This window comes from Lipophrys pholis (assembly GCF_963383615.2).
Source record: "Lipophrys pholis genome assembly, chromosome: 1".
Classification (NCBI taxonomy): Eukaryota; Metazoa; Chordata; class Actinopteri; order Blenniiformes; family Blenniidae; genus Lipophrys; species Lipophrys pholis.
Genome location: NC_137635.1, coordinates 33,423,158 through 33,444,870, shown reverse-complemented (window position 1 = coordinate 33,444,870; position 21,713 = coordinate 33,423,158). Strand labels below are relative to the sequence as shown.

At 42.5% G+C, this 21,713-nt stretch overlaps 1 protein-coding gene across 1 annotated transcript in view; it reads right to left on the bottom strand.

Annotated features, from left to right (window-relative positions):
• Positions 1–21,713, bottom strand: part of phlpp1 (PH domain and leucine rich repeat protein phosphatase 1) — a 52,755-nt gene that overhangs the window by 2,604 nt on the left and 28,438 nt on the right. Inside the window, exons 2-16 of the mRNA XM_080471066.1 lie at positions 19,664–19,860; positions 18,644–18,769; positions 15,022–15,170; positions 10,497–10,643; positions 8,204–8,431; positions 6,650–6,852; positions 6,309–6,369; positions 5,046–5,141; positions 4,265–4,420; positions 3,734–3,934; positions 2,897–3,059; positions 2,668–2,798; positions 2,318–2,431; positions 780–974; positions 18–246 (exon numbers count right to left, since the gene is read on the bottom strand). Of these exons, the coding sequence (XP_080327192.1) occupies positions 18–246; positions 780–974; positions 2,318–2,431; positions 2,668–2,798; positions 2,897–3,059; positions 3,734–3,934; positions 4,265–4,420; positions 5,046–5,141; positions 6,309–6,369; positions 6,650–6,852; positions 8,204–8,431; positions 10,497–10,643; positions 15,022–15,170; positions 18,644–18,769; positions 19,664–19,860 (2,396 nt within the window). The remainder of the gene's footprint in view (positions 1–17; positions 247–779; positions 975–2,317; positions 2,432–2,667; positions 2,799–2,896; positions 3,060–3,733; positions 3,935–4,264; positions 4,421–5,045; positions 5,142–6,308; positions 6,370–6,649; positions 6,853–8,203; positions 8,432–10,496; positions 10,644–15,021; positions 15,171–18,643; positions 18,770–19,663; positions 19,861–21,713) is intronic.

The window sequence follows — 21,713 nt, the reverse complement described above, 5'->3', positions numbered from 1 at the left end:
GATTCCCGCGTCTCTACCTCGGTGATGATCGCCCTGTGCTGCCTAATCCTGCGATATTCCTCCTCAAGCCCCACGTTGTGCAGCAGCGACAGAGGCAGCGGCTTCCCGTCGCGGCACAGGATGGCCTGGCACTTGCCCACGTTGGCAGCTGTGAGGGTGAAGCAGCCGCCCGGGTCAGTGGGGTCATGTCGGATGTGACAAAGAGCCGCCGAGCCGCCCAGCTTCTGTCCCGCAGTTCCGAGTTTCCTGCAGGAGCACAAGGAAGGGGTTAAAAATGCAGACGAAGATATTTAATATAGAAATGAGAAACAATAATAAATTAATAGTCACTTGACACACCACCCAGTTTGCGTTATAGATATCTTTGATTAATTGAGGATTACTTGGAGTAAGTAGTTACCAGGTGTATATAATTACATGCATGCATATTTGAAAAGGGGGGTGGGGAACATACTGCTAATAAATATAAGAAATGGCCATCAATTATATTCAGGTTTAAATGATTTAAAAGATGTATTTTTCGGTCTACAGTCATAATTCCTTTACATGCAACAAATCAAATATTAACTAAGGTTAATCCCCATAGTACGTACTGCTGTTGATTGCCTCTGCCTATCTTTATTAGGGTGAGAGGTGATCGGTTGAAGTGAAGAAAATCTGTTTTGCCATCTTTATTACAAGCATTACTTGTAACTTATTATGTGAACACGTTACCATAAAAACATATTTGGAACAGTTTGGTGATTTGAGATGACATCAGGACGAAGCCGAAACTCTACCTTTGCATGACGAGGAAGGTGTTGGTCATGTAGTCTTCCTCGCTCTTGGTCTTGTGCAGTTCTTCAGCCAGCACGTCGTTCATTGTGCACTGCAGGAGGTACGGCACTTCCACGTTCCGGTCACCATCGAAGACGCCGTACAGAGCTTCACGACTTCCACAGAAACTGTTGACCGACAGGGCCGCCACACAGAGTCTGAGGAGAGACCAACGATTTCACTGCGAGGCGACAATCAGCGTTCTGTTGTGGAATTACTCAGTTGGGCGTGCTATTTAAAGCACCGGCATTAAGAAAGGCACATAAAATAAGTTATTCATCACATTTATTTATTACTTCTTTTATCCTGTCGTGATCATTTCTTGATAAGTTACCAAAACGATTTCTGTTATTTCTGATTATTACTGAAGACAGTAACAGAATAAGATTAAAAAATTCTCTTAATTTCTGATCAGTGCTGCTTTTGTTGGATTCGTAGACATTGAGAAAATTAGGGAAGATTTTGTGGTATACTTCTTAAAATACCGCAAACAATGCTGGTGTTATGGCCCTTATAACTTTTACCTTCAGTCAGTGGACCTGACTGATGCATTGTGACATTATGCAGCATTTATTCGTTTGTCAAATTCATTTGTCACATTTAAGATCGCTAATAAAATGTTATATTGTCGGAGAATAGGATTCAAAGGTGTTTAAAAATGTGGTAACAAAACTACAAAGCTTTGAAAAAGAAACGTATCAAATTCAAAGAAATACTGAGGCCCTAAATTGCAAAATAAGTTAATTTTGACCAGTTTCTTTTATTTTAAATGTTTATTTCTACTGTATTTTGTGAGTCCTTTACCCCCTAATACTTTAAAAGCGTTTCAAAAATCTTGAAACAGTCTTTACTAATATGTTTTAGGTGGAAATTATATTTACAAGCATTTTAATAAGATTGACTTTATTCATCCCACAAGGAGGAAATCCCAGTGATGCTACAGACAATAATAGATAATACTGATGAAAAGCAATAATAAGAGCAGGTGGTGCTGTCATGATGGTTCATGGTGCAGTCACGAGGAATGAGTTCGTTCAGGACTTCAGGATTAGGAGACTCTTCCTCCAGCAAACAGGAGCTTAGTGAAACGGTAACAGTTCGCTTGTGAGGTAGACAGACAGCAACTCTACACTTGTTTTCACGTGGATCATAAAGTAAGTTACATGTAAAATCCCCTCTTTGTAACTCCAACTACTAAGTTTATAAGTCATAACAGTGATACAACAGTTATTTGAGCTAGTAGTGTATTACGGCCATAGATAGTGATGCTGTGTTGCTTTATAGCACCTTTAAACTGAATTTGTCTGCATTACATTGGAGAGGTTTGGTCTTTTGAATGTGCATGATTTGTGTTTTTGCTCAGCAACGCTTCAGTGTTTCCTTCCAGCGGAGTGACATGGCTTTGACAATCCTGCCTCTCGAGAGTCTGGGATTAGAAAGGCTTCAATGGACGAGTGTGCGACGGCGGCGGTTGTCTCATCATCGACTGAATTGGACTTACTTGTTCTTGACGCCTGAGGCCTCCGTGTAACCATGGCTCCACACAGCAGGCCCGCCGGATGCCTCATTTGAAGAAAAGGTTGGAGGCGGATCAATGCGGAAGCAGCGAATATTACTGAAAAACAAGGAAACATGAAAATATCACATTCACTGGGTCGGGTTGAGGCGCTATGACACATAAAATCTAGAGGAGTCGCTTCTCTCCTCAAAATGGGTACAATACGCTACATAAACGTATCGATAGAAAACAGTCCAGAAGACGGACACAATTACAATCAAATACACAGTCCACACAAAAACCAGTTAAAGTCAAACAAAATCACGCATGGGAATATAAAGACAGTGACTTACTTGAGCTGCTCCAGGGTCTTGTGGTCCAGGTTGAGGCGAGGGTTCCCGGTGAGGTCCAGCTCCTGCAGCTTCGGAGGCAGATTCTCTGGCAGAGTGATTTCACCCAGCTCGTTACAGCTCAGATCTACACACTGACAACGACGGCACACAACACGTCAGTCCTCGCACAAACACAGGCCACAGTCCAAACCTCTGAGTTTTGTAGGCGTGTGATCAAACATGAGCTCACTTTCATCTCCATCAGCTGCATGACCTCCGGGAAGACCTCGATGGCGTTGGAGTGGGCGATGAGGGTGTGCATCCGCCGGCAGTTCATGATGGTGGTGGGGACGGTCTTCAGCATGTTGCCGCTCAGGTCCACCTCCTCCAGCTCCTCCAGCTTGGCCATTTTACTGGAAGTGGGGGGAAAAAAATACAGCGATTGAGCCGGAGCAAACAAAGAAATACATCACAACCTTTTCTACACTTCTTTTACCATCACACACACACACTCACACTCATACAATTACACACGCAGCACACACACACACAGTTTGAAGGCAGGTTAGAGTGACCAGTTAACCAGACGACCATGTTTGGTTCAGTTCGGTAATCACATGCAATACAACACATATACAGTTGATGTTTTCAACACATACAGTGATAAAAGATCAGATATTATATATATATATAAGACAATCTCAGCATTCCGGCTACATGAGACGTCTTTGAATTGTGGGAGGAGGCCACGGTCGCTGCAGAAAACTGGACGACTACTAACAGCTTAAATAGTTCTCTTGACATTATCATTTTATGCATCCAACCATGTTGAAAATGTATATGACGTGGGAATAAATTAAACACAATGAAACTGAACAATGAAAAAAAAAAAGAGTTGTGAGCTAGAAATGTGTGATTTGGATTGTAATGTCGAATAACTAAATTTAAGCATTAATTACACTAACCCTAACCCTTTATATCACAATAAACTGAATTTCTTTGCTTGCCCCCCTGCTCTGGTTATTTGGAGTAATCCAAATAAGTAATCAACCCATGATAACATAACAACAAGATTTGCGGTTTTTACCTGGCTGGAAAGGTCTGGAGGTGGTTATAGGCCATGTGTAAAACTCTGAGGTGTGTGTGACCGGTCAGCATGGGCACACACTTGTCTGTGAGCCGGTTATTGGTCAGGTAGAGCTCCTGCAGGATGCTGTGGCTCTCCTCTGATAGGCTGGATGGAGGCAGGTGCTCCAGCTTATTGGCTGATGCGTTAACGCTCCGCAAGCTGCAAGTCGAAGCAAACGCATACATGTTTTCTCCTTCAGACAAGGACATTTAAAAAAAAAAAAAAAAAAAAAAAAACAACTGAGGTGAGCCAGTGCAATATAACAGCATGCATGTAATTCCAACATCAAATCATTTCCGTCGCTTTCAAATGACTTGTTTAATATTTGTGTGTCATCCTCGCCCTTGGATGCCATCCTTGATTGAAAAAGCCTCCTCATAATTCATCCTCATTCCCCAGTCATTTCCCAACATTAAGTGCTTCGGTCTGATGTTAGAGGGGGGAGAAAAAAAATTATAAAAATCACTCCCACTTCATGATTAATGCTACCTGTCAGATTTGAGGAACAGGTTGCAGGGCAGCTCGACCAGTTGATTGTGCTGTACATCCAGAACCTCCAGCAGAGGGCGCTCCACTCTTTCTGGCAGCTTCTGCAACTGGTTGTGTCCTGCACCCAGCTTCCTCAGACTGCTGCTGCAAAGCAACCTGCAGCACAGAGAACACACACACACACACACACACACACACACACACACACACACACACACACACACACACACACACACACACACACACACACACACACACACACACACACACACACACACACACACACACACACACACACACACACACACACACACCGTCAGGTGGATAGATGGATGGATGGATGGTAAAATGCAGCGTAAGGCTGAAACAGTTATAAGGATGAGAAAATAGCAACAACTCTAGTGGGGCCTGCAGCCGAAATTTATCATTCTGACATTCATGGGTAGAAAAAACCCAAAAAGCATCTCCAGACAATAAGAATAGCAGGTGTATAGACATTTAGAACCCAAGAGAGAGTGAGAGAGAGGACGAAGAGAAAGGCAACGAGACAGACGGAGCAAGATGCAGGGACGAGAAAGAGGTGCATCTGAGCCGACCTTCTAAAAAGGCTGTATAAAGAGGAAGAGAATGGACGTAGGCTACAGAGGTTACAGGCTATCGGTGTGATTTATGAGCCTCTATGGGGGATAGATGACGGGCCGGCAAAGGGCAGGGAGAATAATCCGGCACTGTACTCCATTTACAGGCTCATGCAGGCACGTTGGCTGCGAGAGAGACTCACCGTGCCGGCAGCTCAGCGATGAGATTGTGGCTCACGTCCAGGACTTCCAGTTTCTTAGCTTCACAGAGCCAGTCTGGCAGGGACTCCATATGGTTCCTACAGGAGGACAGACAGGGTGATGATGACGATGATGATGAAGAATTATGTGCAGATTGCAGAGCAGTGGAAATGGGCTGAAATAGTAGAGGCGTGTAATCGTCTATTATCTTACATCATTTACAGTTTTGTTTTGGGTGTGTGTGTGTGTTTTACAAAGAATAGAATAGTAATCACAATTTTCAGCAGCTGTTTTTAAAAGTGACACTATCAAAGCCTGAAAATTGACACGGCTCAGAAAAACAATGAAAAGTTGATCGTGTGATATTTGAAGTAGCCAGTTTGTTTACTTTTATTAAATTAAGTAATCCATAGATAGAAGGTAAACCCGGGAGATATAATAACTCTTTCTCGGGCACTCGGTGAAATACTTTAAAGTGGGAAAATTTAATAGTCTGGACTTTTTGAATTGATGAGTATTTCAAGGGTATATTTTCAACTGCGACTTGTTTTACTCACAAAATTGCAAAGTGTGCAACTGACCAAAATCACATGACTTAAAAATGTTCCTCAACAAGCTCATTTAGTACAACGATCATACACTGTAATGAGTCATTTTTTTGAAGTTGCTCCAGTGTTTGTATTATTACGTGCTGTCAGCACTCGGATTACATTTGGTATCACAATTTTTCACATTTGATCGGATTCACCAAACAGGTGACCTTGTGCACTAACTGATAGTGAAAGGGCCAAAACACAGCAGTGTTCATGTTAATTTATTAAAAGTTTAAAACAGTGTCAAGCCTGGTCATTATTTACACAATATCCAACGCAAGCACAATTTTTTTTGTCTTCTCTGATAGTTATTAATTTGTCATAGTTAGTAAGGAAGAAACAGGCAGAAATTAGGGTAAAAGGGTTTAAATCAAGGTGGTCTTTTATGCCTTTTATCGAACGTGAACAGGTTTTTGAAGAGGAAGCTATGTTTTCCTCTACAATCCATGGTCGTGTCAAAGGTCAGGGTCAACCTGGTTAACGAATGACAGCTTCCTGCGCTCACATTTCAACACACGACTAAGTGCTTTCAAATGCACTCACATCATTTCCAGAGCAACATTTACGCCAAACAAATAAAGCTTCTGTGCGCCTGACAAGTGGCGAGGACGTCCTGTAAACGAGGTTCAGGTTTATAAATAGCGCACCGTGCACCTGAGGAATAATTCTCACCTGGAGATATCCATGTAGCTGAGATTGGAGGGCACAGGACTGACATCCAGTTGTCGTAGCTCTGTGGGGAGAAATCCAAACACATTAACCTCCAGCAAGGACAGACACGGTCTATTACAGAAGCAGGTGGATGGAAAATGGGGGAGCGCTTTCGGACGGCGGGAGGACGGAGATGACAGGTCGGAGAGGAATGATGGAGAGAGACAATGAGACTGCGGGACTGATGATTAAAAATTAATTCCTTATTGATGGACGATCATAGAAAGAAAAAAAAGAAAAGATGACGACGGTCTGTTACAGGGTCGTAGGAAAGAGTTCTGTGTGCGTCTGTCCAAACACACCGTTGCTGGAGGCGTAGATGCCTTTGAGCAAGCAGCCCTTGGCCTTGAGACTGCCGATGTGGTTCCTCTCGCAGTGAAGCACCTCCAGTCTGGGGAACACCGAGGCGTCCAGGTCCGTCAGCCTGTTGTCCCTCACGTCTAGCTGGGTCACGTGCCTCAGCAGGTCTGGCTCATCCGGCACCATGACGGAGATCTTATTCAACCTGACAGAGGAGGCAAGGAGGAGGCGATGGTTTATGTGTAGAGCAGACGAGGCGGAACCGCACAAAGTGTGAGCGATCGCTGGTATGTATTCCCAAGCGTCGGGTTGTTTTGGTTACACAGTTTGTGCAATACTGGTGGCTCATGAGGAAGTATAACCACTGAAAATGACTGGATTGTTTGTTATCTTGGATCAATTAGTGACGAAAGGACGACCAGGTCCCACAATCAAAAACGCCGCTTAAAAACAGAGAAAGTAGCCATAAGTTTCTGCTTTTGATTTGAGCACACAGTTACATTGCATTGTCATTCTGGCAACTACTCCAAAACTATTGAAACATATAGGAGTACTTAATATACTTGACAAGAAAAAGAGATTTGTCATCTTCAGACACACAAATGAGAATGAAGCTGAATATTGAGAGAACAGATTAAATAAGGCATTCATATAACATAGTAAGGTACAGTCATAGGATATTCAAACAGTTTTAGCAACTAAATCAGTGAAATGTCAGAACATTTAAGGTTCATTACAAGATGTTTTCTTCTTCTCACATTTCAAATTCTTTTAAATGACATTATCTCCTCCATATATCAGCCTTTAGTTTCCATTCACTGTGGCCTTTTTCTTAACTCAACGTTGAAGGTTAAATCTATTCAGAGTTTCATCCGTGGAGCTGCTGACTGTGCATTGATTTGATAATAGTAAATATAATACATTTCATTCAAACTTTTAATATTCTATGCTGTAAAAAGCTAACTTTATGAACGTAGAAATACATGAACGACAATCTTGAAATCTGCAAAAAGCAGGAGTAGATTGAGGCTCATTGGACCTGGAACCAAAACGCTCCAAATATTCAACAACACAGTTTCTGGGACACTTTTTTTTTTTTTTTTAAACCAAGAGAACACAAATAAAAACAAAACTTCCTCGGGGATACCAGGTGATCTTTGTCCTTACATGTGAGACTGAGAAACTGGGTATGTAAACTTCTTTTTTTTTTTTTTGAGGAGGGAGATTCAAGCGAGCCCAGAAGGAGTGAGACATTAACTACAAAATAGTGCAAGTCACTCCAGCTTGGTGATTTCTCAGACGGCTAACGGAGCCACGGCAGGCAAATGATTTCCTGACTCCGCGCTGTCTGGCTGTCTGTTCGTGTTTTGGCTGCCTCATTGTGTTTTTGTTTCGGTCATTAGTGGACTAACATGTGTCACTGCGTGCAGTACTCGGGATACGCATGACCGGCGGCTTCAAATTTCAGTTCAATTATGACAATGATAATCCACATTATGTTTATTTTAAAGAATTGTGCAATGGTGTGTGGACGGGCCCTGCCCGCCTGGCCGTACCTTAAGTCGATGTGTTTGACGTGGAGCAGCCGGAAGTTCTGCAGAGTGAGCGTTTCCAGGTGATTGCCGGCCATGCACAGCTTCTCCATGGAGGTCAACCTCTCCAGCACCTGCGGCACGTGGCTGAACTGATTGAAGGAGAGGCCCAAGTAACTGAGCCTCTGCAGGGACCCCAGCTCGCTGGGCAGGTCACTTAAACTGTTTCCATCCAACAGGAAAGTCTGCAAACTGAGAGAAGAACAAGGACTTCAGGCAAATGACCTCAGTTTAGATCCGAGGGTGGAAAATTAATTCCCTCTAAATTGTAATCCTCTGTAATTGCACTGTCGTCCACAAGCCAAGCACGCTGCTTTACCTTGACTGCAGTAAATAAGGACGTTGTGAAGGCTCACAAACACCGACTAAGCACAAAGTCTAAAAACTGATAAAGAGGCTACCTTCAAATAAAAGCGAAGCATCATGCAGAATAATTCATAGTTTATCCAGAATTTCTCATGGATCTTATTCGACTGCCAAGGTCTGGTCTAGGAAGAGGTCGATAATATGAAAAAAAACAACAACAATCATTTCTTTGATATTTACAGAAATAATGAACTTCCAACAGCGATAATGTACCAAATGGGATAATCCTCTAAATGTCCAGCAGATGGCAGTGCCAGCACAGATGCCCTACTGGGCACTTGAGGAATTTACAGGCATACCAGATCATTCCTGCAGATTAACTTCTCCTCTTGCACTGCTTCAAGCCGCATACCTGTACTTTAGTTTCAAATAAGGTTTTAGCTCGAAGCAGATGTAATATCCAAACTGTCAGTACTGACCCAGTTACTAAAGATCACCCTTAATCCCTATTGTGGTGAGGGAGGAAAATAGACCCAACACATAATATGAATATTCACTTGACTTCAGAGACAGATTTAGGTTTGGAGGATACCTGGAACTCTCTAGAAATAAGTTGAGTAAATATATCTCACCCTCATTTACAGAGGAAGCAGAGGGGGCTTTTTCAAAAGTACATGGGGTTAAAACTGAAGCTCGACCAAAACCTAAAACATTCAAAGTATTCTCACGACAAAAGAAAAATAAAGAAAAGAAAAAGATGTACAGCCAGCAAAATCAGTTATGTTCCGTCATCTCTATGAAATCTGGAAGTTTCCCAGGAAAGAGTCCAGAACGGGTCAGCAGGACATCACATTTAACCTCACAGGCATGTTTCTGGACTGGACTACACCTGCAGCAGACTAACGTCAATGTGAAGAACATGCTAAACCCAATGCAAGGCTCCTTTACTTGACAACGTCTACCAAACAACGCTTTGCTCAAGATCAGTGTGCTACATCTGCCCACGGCGAAATAGGAGGAGACGCTCAAAACTGCATTCTCCATAATATCTGATCAGCTCAGAAATAATGTAAAGAAACTTTAAAAAGAAGTCAGAAGTGTTTTTTTTTTTTTTGTTTTGTTTTTTAAATCGGACCAAAGTTCATTTGAGTGAACAGAGTAAGATTAATGTTACACTAATAACACTGTAGTTTGCTCCAATGCTGGCAAAGCACATTGTTGGTGGTTGTTATGTCATGTGACCGTTGCGAAATCATTGTCTTATTGTGCATTGTGCAATACTGGCCTCTGAAACAAGTGAACTTATGGTTAATATGTTAAAAGTTTTAGATGTAGATTCATGTTATTTGGACATATATGGCACGATAAGAGAATGAATTTGCTACCCGGCATCTTTTACTGTAGCCAAGATGAAAAACGACTTGTAATCTGTAGATTCAAGCTTATTGAATCACTGAAATCAATTTAAATGTTGCTGCAGAGGATTTGTCATGTCGTGTAAGTAAGTCACAACCTGTTACTTCTTTCAGAAGCGGTGAGTTACTTGAAAATATTACAACTACTCATTTCTAAACGTGACAACTGAATTACTTTTGAGGCCTTTCTTAGTATTATTGTGGAGTTGCTCTGACACAACAGCCGAACTGTGGATAGAGACGAAAAGCAACAGTTTAAAAATAATGTCAGAATCGATGAGAAACTCCTCAATCAGACAGGAGTTTAGTGAAATAGCCAATATTGTGATAAAAGGGAAAAAAAACTGTCAATCAACAAGGTGAGCTGCATAGAAAGAGACTTAAGAAGAGTTTTCAGTTGTAACTGTGTGACTAAATGCACAACTCTCATCAGTTATAGATATTTTAATGGGAAAGTGTTGAGACTCCAGAAAAGTTTATGTTGCCATGCATTATCGAAAAGCTATGGTTATCAGCAAGATCTTCTCGTTCCTTACTTGGTCATAGCACCCACAGAGCCGGGGACAGAGGCCAGGTAGTTACAGCTGAGGTTGACTTCTGTCAGGGTGGGGATGTCACAGACCGCCGGGGGAAACTGGCCAAGATGGTTATTGGACAGGTTGAGGCTCCGCAGACGAGAAAACCTGGAGAGAGACGAGACATTCATTTGAACAAAAAGAGAAGAGTGTCGTGTACTGTCAACAATAATCTTTTAATAGAGTATAACCTATTCATACATATATTCATGGGTAGTGAAGCAAAGTGTTGGAGACAATAACAGTTAGATTCAACACATGCGTGAACAAAGCCTCCCTGTAAACAGCAAGGTAAAACCTTCAGTGGCTTGTTGAGCAAACAAGAACAGAGATGTCTGTGTTGTTCATTTAAACACTGGTGACCGGTGGCATTCTCGTGCCGTCCCATGGCAGAGCGGTGACCTTCACAGGGGTCGGACTCTCAAGGGAGGAGCGAGCCGAGGGAGCGGCGTAACGTGGGTGTGTGTGTGTGTGTGTGTGTGTGTGTGTGTGTGTGAGATACTCCTCTTTATTTATCCACAGACACACACGTGCAACCTGTTATCACCCTATCGCAGTGAGCGGGTGAAGCTGAGCCATGTTAGCCATGCGCACTGCAACAGCACACACACACACACACACACACACACACGCCACTCAGTTGATGGAAGAAAAGGCGCCCGGGACATGAGTGCTATTGATCCGGGTGGCCAAGTCCTTCCAGCTGAGGGTGACTCCGGCAGGCAGTTGGTGGAGGGGATGTGGGAAAATGTCATTCCACCATTAAATCAACCTCTGCAATCTGCTGAGTAACGCTCATGCCCCCTCCTCAGGGTGTGTGTGTGTGTGTGTGTGTGTCATTCTCTATCATCTGTCCTCTCATCTCATTCTGTTATTTGGCCACTGCTCGCTATCACGATTACAAACATTCATCACCAAAATCGAGTAAAAAAACCCCTCATAATTACTTTTTTTTTTTTTTTTTTTACAGTTTTGTCCAGCAGATTTGTGTTCCTTGAAAGGTCATAAGATATAAAACATACGAGTACACACACACACCTGATTTCTGAAGCGTTAATTTTTTTATTATTGAAGATAAATGAAGAAAAAAGATTTCAAAAAATCAAGTATGTGACATTTAATCATACTAAATATATCAAATCTCACATACTTGATTTCTGAAGCGTTTACAAATCTTACAAAAGGTACGTTTTCTAACGTGGGGCTAAACATGGCAACAGAAGATGCTTTGTCGTTTATAAAATTGCCTTCCAGAGTTACTATTTTATTACCATATTGTGTTATGTATTAAGGTACCACTTTTATTTCGTTTCGTTGCCAAACTCAGCTGCCATTGGGCTCGGCTCAAGAAATATGGGTCTTTTCACCCTCTTTTATGTGATAGTTGTATTTCAGCACAAATGTTCAGATTTGCTTCTCTAAGCCATCAATAACTTTCGACTTTCCCGGTGGGAATTTCCAAGTTTGGCAGCATTCAGATATATTTTTTCCCCACTCAGAAGTTGGAACTTTCCATTTCCACTTGTAGTGAAAATATACTTCTTCCTAACTGACTTTTGGTTAGATGGTTAAAAAGGCAGGAAGAAATAGCGATTAGTTGCTAACAAACTGGTTTCCTCAGAAAGAAGAAAAGGTAGAGTATATTGAGTTGATATGAGTTATGGCAGCAGTAACATTTCTCAATAGACGCTAATACAACTCAGGATGTACTGAAATGTAAAGAAAAACTGTTAAGACTCACTAAAACATTCACCACATCACCTTTAGGAGTTCATAATGTGGTAACATTTCACTTTTTGGTTCCTTTCATAGCAATTTGCTGATGCTTTTCTGTCTTGTAGTTACGTGACTCTTTTGTCCTTCACGGCTTCCTAAATTATCATACATATGCAAATAAACAGGCCGATGGTTCAATGATATGCATGGAACATTAGCTATTCCCCCTCCGTGAGTGGCGATCTCTGTCTCACAGCGAGATGCATGTTGGGAAGGCATTCCCATGCCAGAAGAGAAAGCTAGTATCCCAGACAACTGATTATGCATATCTGATTGGCAAATCCCTCACCGGTTAGTATTTGGCCGGAAAGAAAAGAGAGAAAGGGAGAGGCAGGCGGCAGGTTCACACATTCCACTGCCCCAGGAAAAATACAAAAGCACTATGACCCCATGTTAGATGTCAGAAAGAGCTCGTGTTTGTACTGAAACAAAAGCAGTCCACACCAAAACACATACACCCACATTGACAGAGGGCCGCGCAAAGAGCAATATTGCTCTCGACTCCATTTCTTTTGATTCGTGCCTCTCAAGGGGACGCGAGTACTCAAGCAACTCCCTTGCATGTTGCTGTCAAAACCTCTTTATTTTCAGCTAACTATTCATCTCTTTCTCATTACTGACCTCTTTTTCTGTCATGCTGGGTCAAAAGCGGATGAGCCTACTTTGATTTGGCAGCACTAAATAGACGTTATCTCACTTGGCCAGCAGGGGAGCTGTGCAGCCCTCACAGACTGAGAAAAGTAGTCCTCTGTGATCTTCTATTTAGCATCAATCAGAATCCTGCAGATTACAAATGAATTAAAAAAAACAAAATAGAATGTGGAAAATCAGAACTGCACTGATGCACAATTTTCTATCAGGTACAAACGGAGTCACACAATGCAGACCCACTGATTCCTTCAGTGCCGCTGTCTTAAAATGAAGACGAGAAACACAACAAATGCCATACTGTATCAAGACTTTGTATCCACTGACCCCAAATCTGTAGCCTGCAGCCTCTATTTCTGTTGCGTACAAGCGAGCAACTCTCCCTCTCACAGACGCATCATTCTGCAAGCACAGCTAACTGAAGCTCACACATCCAGTTCACACAATTCACTCGGCTAAATGGTAGAAGTCTTCTGGCAGTAATCTTTGCAAAGAGACGCTGTGACAAGCGTGCAAAGTGTACCAGTGCATGTATCAATGCAAGTGCACGCACACGCACACACACACACACACACACACACACACACACACACACACACACACACACACACACACACACACACACACACACACACACACACACACACACACACACACACACACACACACACACACACACACACACACACACACACACACACACACACACACTTATGTCTTGGCTGTGGTCTTTAATCTGAGACCATGATAAGCATGCAGCAGATGGTGCCCACAGAGGGAAAGAGTGAGGGAGGCCAGGCACATTAAAAGCCTCCCCATGGACGCATCTACCCTTCTGGGGCTCAGGGCTCATCGGACTGAGTCTGGTACGGCCCTGGCCGGCCACCTTTGGTACGCGTTTGCCAATGGCCGCCGTCCTAAACAACTGAGGTCGATGGCTTGCAAATTGCAATCACAATGCTAAAGCTCTGTAAAACCGTTCAGCCATGACCTGCTGTGACAAATTCTTGTCTGCCGCCTCAACGTCCAACACGCCCATTGCAGCTCCTATTGTGGCCCAGTTATGCTAATTGTTTTCCAAACCCTGTCTTGTGTCTATTTTCATCCTGCTCACAGCAGCAGTCGTCCAAACCTGTCTCAACTATCTTGTCACTTCATCCTTCACAGTCTTCAGTAAAAATAAACACCGTCATATGCATCCATTCATTCATTTTCTATCCAAACAGGGGGTTGCAGAGAACTGGAGCAGCTCCCGGCTGATAATGGGCTGAAGGCGGTGTACATCCTGGACCGGTCTCCAGCCCGTCACAGAACAAACACAGAGAGACATAATCACACATGCATGCACAATTCTGTCGCCAATGATGTGGACAAGCACGTCTCCGAAAAGTGGAAGCAAGTCAGAGTAAAAATAAATTCCATGTGTGCACAGGGGAAACATCTATTATATCTCTAAAAGTCTAAAACAGACCAAATGAAACATTATTTACAGTTTATATGAACAGTATCTCTGGATGAGAGGCAGCAGATGCCTCTTATTGGCAGACTGTAGCTGTGACTATATTTTGACAGGCGTATTGCAGGTTATCACACCAATTTCCAGATCTTTAAAACATTTTTAAGTTCAGTCCTTCAATCAGGTGCACTGGTGTGATCATGGCTGGTCATGGTGTTTACAGATTTCAAATCTTTGCGACACTCCAGTGGCAGTGACATGGTGATTAGCACGCTTGAGGTCTTTCTGTGTAACGTTAGCTCGTCCTCCCTGTGTGTGGTTTTCTCTGGGTGACTCTAAATTGCCTTTCGGTGTGTGAGACAGTGTGTCTCTCTGTGTTAGTCTGTCATTTGACCTGTCCAGAGAGTATCCCAGCTTCATCCATTTTGAGCAGGGATTGGCTCCAGTGCCTCTAAAAGATATCTGAGGATATTATTCAATCATGTTTTCCGATGATACTTTTGAAGAAATGTGGAATTTAGAATACGAAGGGCTTTTCTAAGCCCGCCTCGTTCTTCTGGTGAAATGTCAGGAGTGTTTTACAGTGTATTTATTGTGGCCTTGTACCTCTGCAGCTGCTGCAGCCGCTGGTCTGCAGGCAGAAAGTTGTGTTTGAGGTTGAGGTGGGTGAGGTCGTGGCTGTAGAAGAGGTTTGGAGGTAGCTGCTCCAGACTGCAGCAGGACAGATCCACCGAGTTGATCCTCTGGGACACCATCTAGATGGAAGAGGAAGCAGAGCGAGAATGAGAGAAAGAAGGACGTTGGGTCAAAAGGGATTACCTCGACCACACAAGACTGGTTTAGTGTGTATGTTTGCAGCCCGCTGGGGGTAAAATGTCATTTAGTGTCAATCTTCTTAGGATTATAGAGTCAGAGGAAGTGGAGGGAAAGTCCCACAGGTTAACGTCTTAACATCACAAACGACCACGTTATGTAATCTAGGTGCTCAGGAGAGTTGTCCTTCAATCATAAGTTGGTCAAAAAAAAAAAAAAAGAAAAGCATTTGATTCTGTAATGAAAGTATAAAAAAATCTGACGGGGGGGGGGGGGGGAATAAATAAATATCGAGGAGCCTTTCAGAGGAGCGTTAGCTGGAGGCTCAGCAGTTGTCAGTGGAGCACGTGCTGCTTCTATCCAGGCTTCTATTCTGAGTGGCCCTCAGGGTGCTGGTGACATGCATGTCCCCGGTAATATTTAGAAAAGAGGTTTTCTGGCTATGGCCTAGTTGAGTTCCAATGAGAAAAGAGGAGAGAGCGAGACAGAGCCATGAGTGGTGTTTTCTGTGTGTAAAGCTCCCAGAGACGCTTGTTTTATACACCACAGACTGGACAGCAGTGAAATGTGTGCAGGATTCAGGATTCCAATTTTGGAACAATAATTGAAAGAAGTGATATTTTGGACATTACAACATATCAGATTACAGAAGGCAGATCTTTTCAGTGGGAAGATTACAGTTTTAACAGAATCTGTCAAAATATACAGATAATGGTAAAATAATAAGTAATAGCCACACTGGACTTTACTCTTTTGGTTTGTGTAATAAAAAAAAAGAAGCAATAAAGCTTTTTATAGTTTTTATAGTTCTAATGTGAAAAATCGATACCAATAATTTCAAACAATGATACAAATGAGGAAGATCAGTTAATAAATTCTAATTAATATATTACTACAATATTAGGAAATGTAATGTGATATGATTGAATGATATTTAGCATGGATCTTTATCCAAGTTGATAACATACAATTAAAATGTGGAAAAAACACATAGTTGCTTACTAAAATCAGATTCAACTAAAGGATCATAACAGTGATGATAAATGAATCAAACAGTAATGTCAATAAATTTGGATTGTGATAAAATTCAACGATACTTTAATTCTTAATCCATTATGTTAGTTGAGACGGTATAGAGTGAGTATGTCATACCATCTGATAATATATTCCTGCATCCAACTTTTGTAAATGGTTTAATTTGAAAAAGGTTCAGATGACCAATGACAGCAACTCCTAGAAAACCTTAGTAAGTGACCTCAGAAAGTAGGATAGCGATCTCCAGAAAGACCTGTGGATGATATAATATATATAATTATTATTTAATATAATTCTTATTGTTCTTCAAAAGACTGTTTGCTGTTTGAGATGTTTTCTGTCCTCTTACACGAGTGGTCTATTTTAAATCCCTCGGACACTTCTAATGGCATTTTTGATTCACGGCCCTCCATTTCCGCGTTGCGAATCACATCGCGGTGAAATGATGAGCGCTCTCGGGTTCATTATCCCGCTGAGAGGTTCACTTCTTTGCCATTTGGACTCGTGTCCTCACGTTAACTCTGACTCAGTGACTGTGAGCTGCTCAGACCCTGAGGCAGCGAGGCAGACCCCAACCGGAGCGTCTCCCTAACCGTGCTCCGCGGGTCACATGAGGATGTGTCCTAGTTATTTGACTGCACCAAACATGTTTACTATATGACCTCATGCAGATTCTAACATTTTATCAATGTTGGTTCTCACCTACTAGATCCCATGACGCAGTCAACCTATTGCTACATCATTATTGTTAGTGCTAAAAATGGCATAATCTTGTAAATCATAATTCTAATCTTACTCTGCTTTCACCAATAATCAGTTGGGATTGACTCCAGTGCCTCACAACCCTAAAATTGGATAAAGCTTTACAAAAGGTTGATGGATACATGCAAGTATGAATGTTGTGGTTGTAAATGATAACAGCAATATGATGGTTATTATGTGAATGCCACAAGGCATATAGTCATTATTATTCTGACTTCTTTAAAACCATGCTATAACTCCTGCAATCTTCAGTTGGACCTTTCCTTTCTATGACAGCCACTACTGACCAATAACGGCACGTGGATGCACTACTTCTTCTCGCCGCACCCCCGGATGTGGGGGATCTACCGAGGCGCCTGCGGCCAGGAGCATTACAGTTTACAGCATTGCAGTTCGGCTTTGTTCGGCTGCGGCATTCACATATGCATTTTCGTCCGGAAATGCAAACCTCTAGTTACTGTTTAATCCTCTTGTTACTAGATGGACTGGATCTATTTGGACTTCATGGTTGTAGAATTGTCCAGAAAGGTGCAAAGAGTGAGCCCTCAGCCTCTACTTCACAACATAACTTCATCTTCCAATTCATGATTCAATAGTTTTACTGATGGAACCGACACGCTGGTGAATCTCGTCTGACATTGGACGGGCGTACTGTGGAAGTCCTGCGGGCCACTGTAATGCTCCATTTCTCTGCTTTCTGGCAGTTCCTGAATTTTTTAGATACCACAAATGGGTGTATGAGTTATGGTTATGAGAAGTGCCAATGGCAACTCCTGTTCACAGCATTGGAATATGAAATAACGGATACCATTCTTATCAATGTCTATTCCAATCCAATACACCACCTCCCAAAGCATCTCTTTTTTCCCTCCTTATGCCACTTATGTGCTGGAAAAAGAAAAGAAAAGGAAGAGAAAGAGGAGTATTGCCTTTTATCTCTCTTGGAATGTACAAACCATTGTTTGGGTGTCGTGTTACCGTTGTATTAAGTATTAATCGTCATCATATCCCCTCATCTTCTGATGTTTTTGGTTATAAGCAGGAAGTATCAGAAAAGTTACCACGGGGATAACTGTCTTATCGTGACCGAGCGTTCATAGCAACGTGGCATTTGATGCTCTGATGTCGTCTCTTCCTATCGTTATGAAGCAGGATTCGCCAAGCGTTTAATTGTTCTCCCATTAATGGGGACCGTGAGCTGGCGAGTTTCATCAGACTGATGATGTGTTGTTGCAATAATATTTCTGCTGTCATCATCTTAGATCTAAGATATAAAACCTTAAGTTTTAAGCCACAATGAAAAACATTGCAGATTTTTTTAGGTTTTTTTTGTCTGAGGGCCCAAAATCAAACCATGTGTATGATGCATCTTATATCAATCAGAAAAATTGGTCTTTTTACTTGTTGTTTTTTTAGGGCAAATTTGATTTTGGACTTTTTGGAAAACATGCAATGTTTCTTAGAAACATCCAACCAGTCAAATAACAGGCATTCTCTCAAGGTGATACTGTCTGCTGTTCCAAATATGCCAGCAAGACCAACAAGTTCCTCTCGGCCTGTAATTTGCAGGAAGCGCGCGTTTCTTTTTCTTTCTCCAACTCTCACGCACACACCATACCTTGGCAGCGTGTCTGTGCCAGCGCAGGTGCTCCGTGAAGCTATCAAAGCTGACGTAGTAGGTTTGACTCTGAGGCCCCGCTGAGCTGAAGGCCAAGCAGTGATTGTGCTTCTTCACCTCCTCCACCTGCGGCCAGACACAAACACAAGAGTGACACATTAGTCTGAAGAACCAACACCATCGCGACACTGCTCCTGACTGTGAACGACGACCTCATGCTGATCACGAATCAAAGGAGGGAAAACAGACATACGGTGTTCTCGACATTTCTTGTCTTTCCGAAGCAAATACGACGCGGTGCGTGTCGACAAGTTCAATCAACCAGGAGCACAAAATGCATCAGGCACGCACGATCATATGATAAACACATGAGCGTGACATGAGCGGCAATAAATGCATGTGAAAGTGCATTTTAGACACGCAGCGTTACTCTCAAGCCTGCAAACTCCATCAGCTGACTACTTATATTGGTTTGGAATGGATCGTCAGCACGCACACATGCAGACTCAACACGTACAAAGACGTGTGGAGGCACTGAGCGGAAGCGCGGTGGAGTAGAGGTCATGTGTTGTGTGTGAAATGTTGAAACAGAGGGTGTGGCGGGGTATGGAGTGTCCTTTGCGGCAGGCCGACAAGGAGATAAGCCCTCAATGAGTGAACACACAGAAAAAGCAATAAAGGTCATTTTTAGTTAGGCAGTTTAAAAAAAAAAAGAGCTCGAGATAGAGGCTATTTGAGTGCCTGATTAAATATTTTTAGCCAGCGAGATGTGACTTTTTTCCATTTGTCTTTGACCTTGAGCTAAAAAAGAACAAAGCTGGATGTCAAACTAGAGGGCAAACAGTTGTTTGAAGTGACTTCGCAACGCAAGGGGGCACATGACGAGGGGTAATAACATGGACTTTAACAGGCCATTCCCCTGTGATAAGACATTATGAGTTTATGATCCAAAGCGTGAAGTATAAAGCATCACAATAAAAGGCCGGTGTGAAGGGAGAAGAAAACAAGTTTCTGACATACTTTCCCTCCTATGAGCGGCAGGATGTGCATCTTCCCAGTCTGGCTCTCCTTGACGGAGGAGACGATGAGGCAGGTGCCGCACAGGATGACCTGCCGTCGTGTCCAGCGGTTGACTGGCAGCTGGAGCTTCCCTTTCCGGACGTTGTAGGTCCCCGACAGCTGAACCCGCTCCAAGCTTTCGATGTTTTGGGGCTTTCCTGTGAAGCACAAAGAGAATATATGTAGTCAGAAAGAGGAAAAACAGATAAAAGTCCAGTCGTTTCATATAATACTAGTGTAGTGGTGAGTACTTTTCCCTTATACAAAACCCCAGTTCAATTTGTGCACAGGGCCTCTCTGTGTGGGGTTTGTATATTTCTTCTCCTTGTAGTTGTAGCTGTTTTGCCCAACTTAAAAAAAAACCCACATTCAAATGACCTTTATCACGTAAAACAGCTGATTCACAAATGTCATCTAATCTGAGTCAAACAACTCAATCACTGATTCAGATTGTTAAATAATTCCTCAATATTTTTTAGGTTCTATCCATAACAGACCTCCAACTTCAAGGAGGAGGCGTACACTGAAACATGTATACTCTGCAAATTACAAGAAAAACTTTGGGAATGGGAACAAGTTCAGGCACAGAGGTCGGCACGGAGGTACGACTGAGCACATGGGATTGAATAGTCCAGATTGCACCTCGACTGAATTACGCTGTTACAATATCTGCGGATCCCTTATTCACTTTAACCCATCTGTTTGCCTTTCCTCTGAGCCTGGCGCTCAGTTCATTGCCAGCTTGCCAAACCTGAGCGTCGGGCTGCTTATCAGCCATTCTGTCAGCCGGGCTGTGTTATCGTTCTGTCTAAACATCCACCTGCTTTCCGTCTACCTCCACCTCCACTAAACAACCTCCCAGGGCTGGCATGCACTGTTCTCCTCCCCTCCGGCGTTTCTGTTTAATCCGTGCTGCTGCCCGGCCTTCCCACCTCCCCGTCCTATTGGTGGCTGGAATATTGTGTGCTCACATCAGATTTAACCTCAATGTTTTCTCATCCCAGCAAAAAAAAAAAAGGACATTTTAGTTTTACTCTTGGAGAGACAAATAAGACGTATTTATTATATCATATTTATTATGAAATGTATTATTTTCAATTGAGAAGTTTACATTTTTTTTGTTTCCTATTTTATTTAGTCTTTGTGTTCAGTTTGAAGATTAGCAGTTGTTTTGCCTTCACCTTTTAAATGATCTGCTGGCCTTTTAAAATCTACCAATTTACCTAAAAATGCTATATAATTACACATTGAATGACTGATTATTGATTGTTTGATTATTGATTGATTGATTGAGTTGATCGTCCCATAACTGGCTGCAGAGTGCAGAAAGGGTTGGTTTGGTTGATGGGGGGGGGGGGTGTCAGTCCAGAAGGGTTAAAGGAAAGGAAGAAAGTGTTTGTAGGGTAAGCAAGTGTGAACTTGCACAAGCTCTTGTGGCTTTAAATAATTCAAATCTTTCACATGCGGACTGGAAGACTAATGCAGCACAGCAGCGCACCGCGCACGGTTCTGGTCCGGCACACTCAGCAGGGCTTCAAAACACTCCGCATGAGTTATGCAGTTGAATCTGAGGTCGTAACAATGCAAACGCAGTTTACCGTAATTCTGAGGAAAAGTTGTGTTCACCTTGTTTAAGAGGCAGAGTTTGACACAAACTTGAGATTTCTCTCCAAAATCAATGCAGCCACTGAGCCCTGACCTCTAGTCTCTGGTACAAGCTAATCTTGTGTTAACAGCAGAATCAATGGCCTAGTTTGCGAAAGGATATTTGCTCTGACAGAAGTCTGGGTGTGTAACGTGAACTACTACAATTTAATACTGATTAGAAGTCATGCAAGTCTTCAGTGATGAATCTTCTTGGCATGCCTGAATGTAAGAACAACTGTACAACGTATAATGATAATAGTCATCTTATTGATTTAACACTGTGAGAACGCAACACTGGCGAGCTGCCAATAATAAAACATGTCGGAGACACGACAGACCTCAACGGTACGTATTACACACGGAA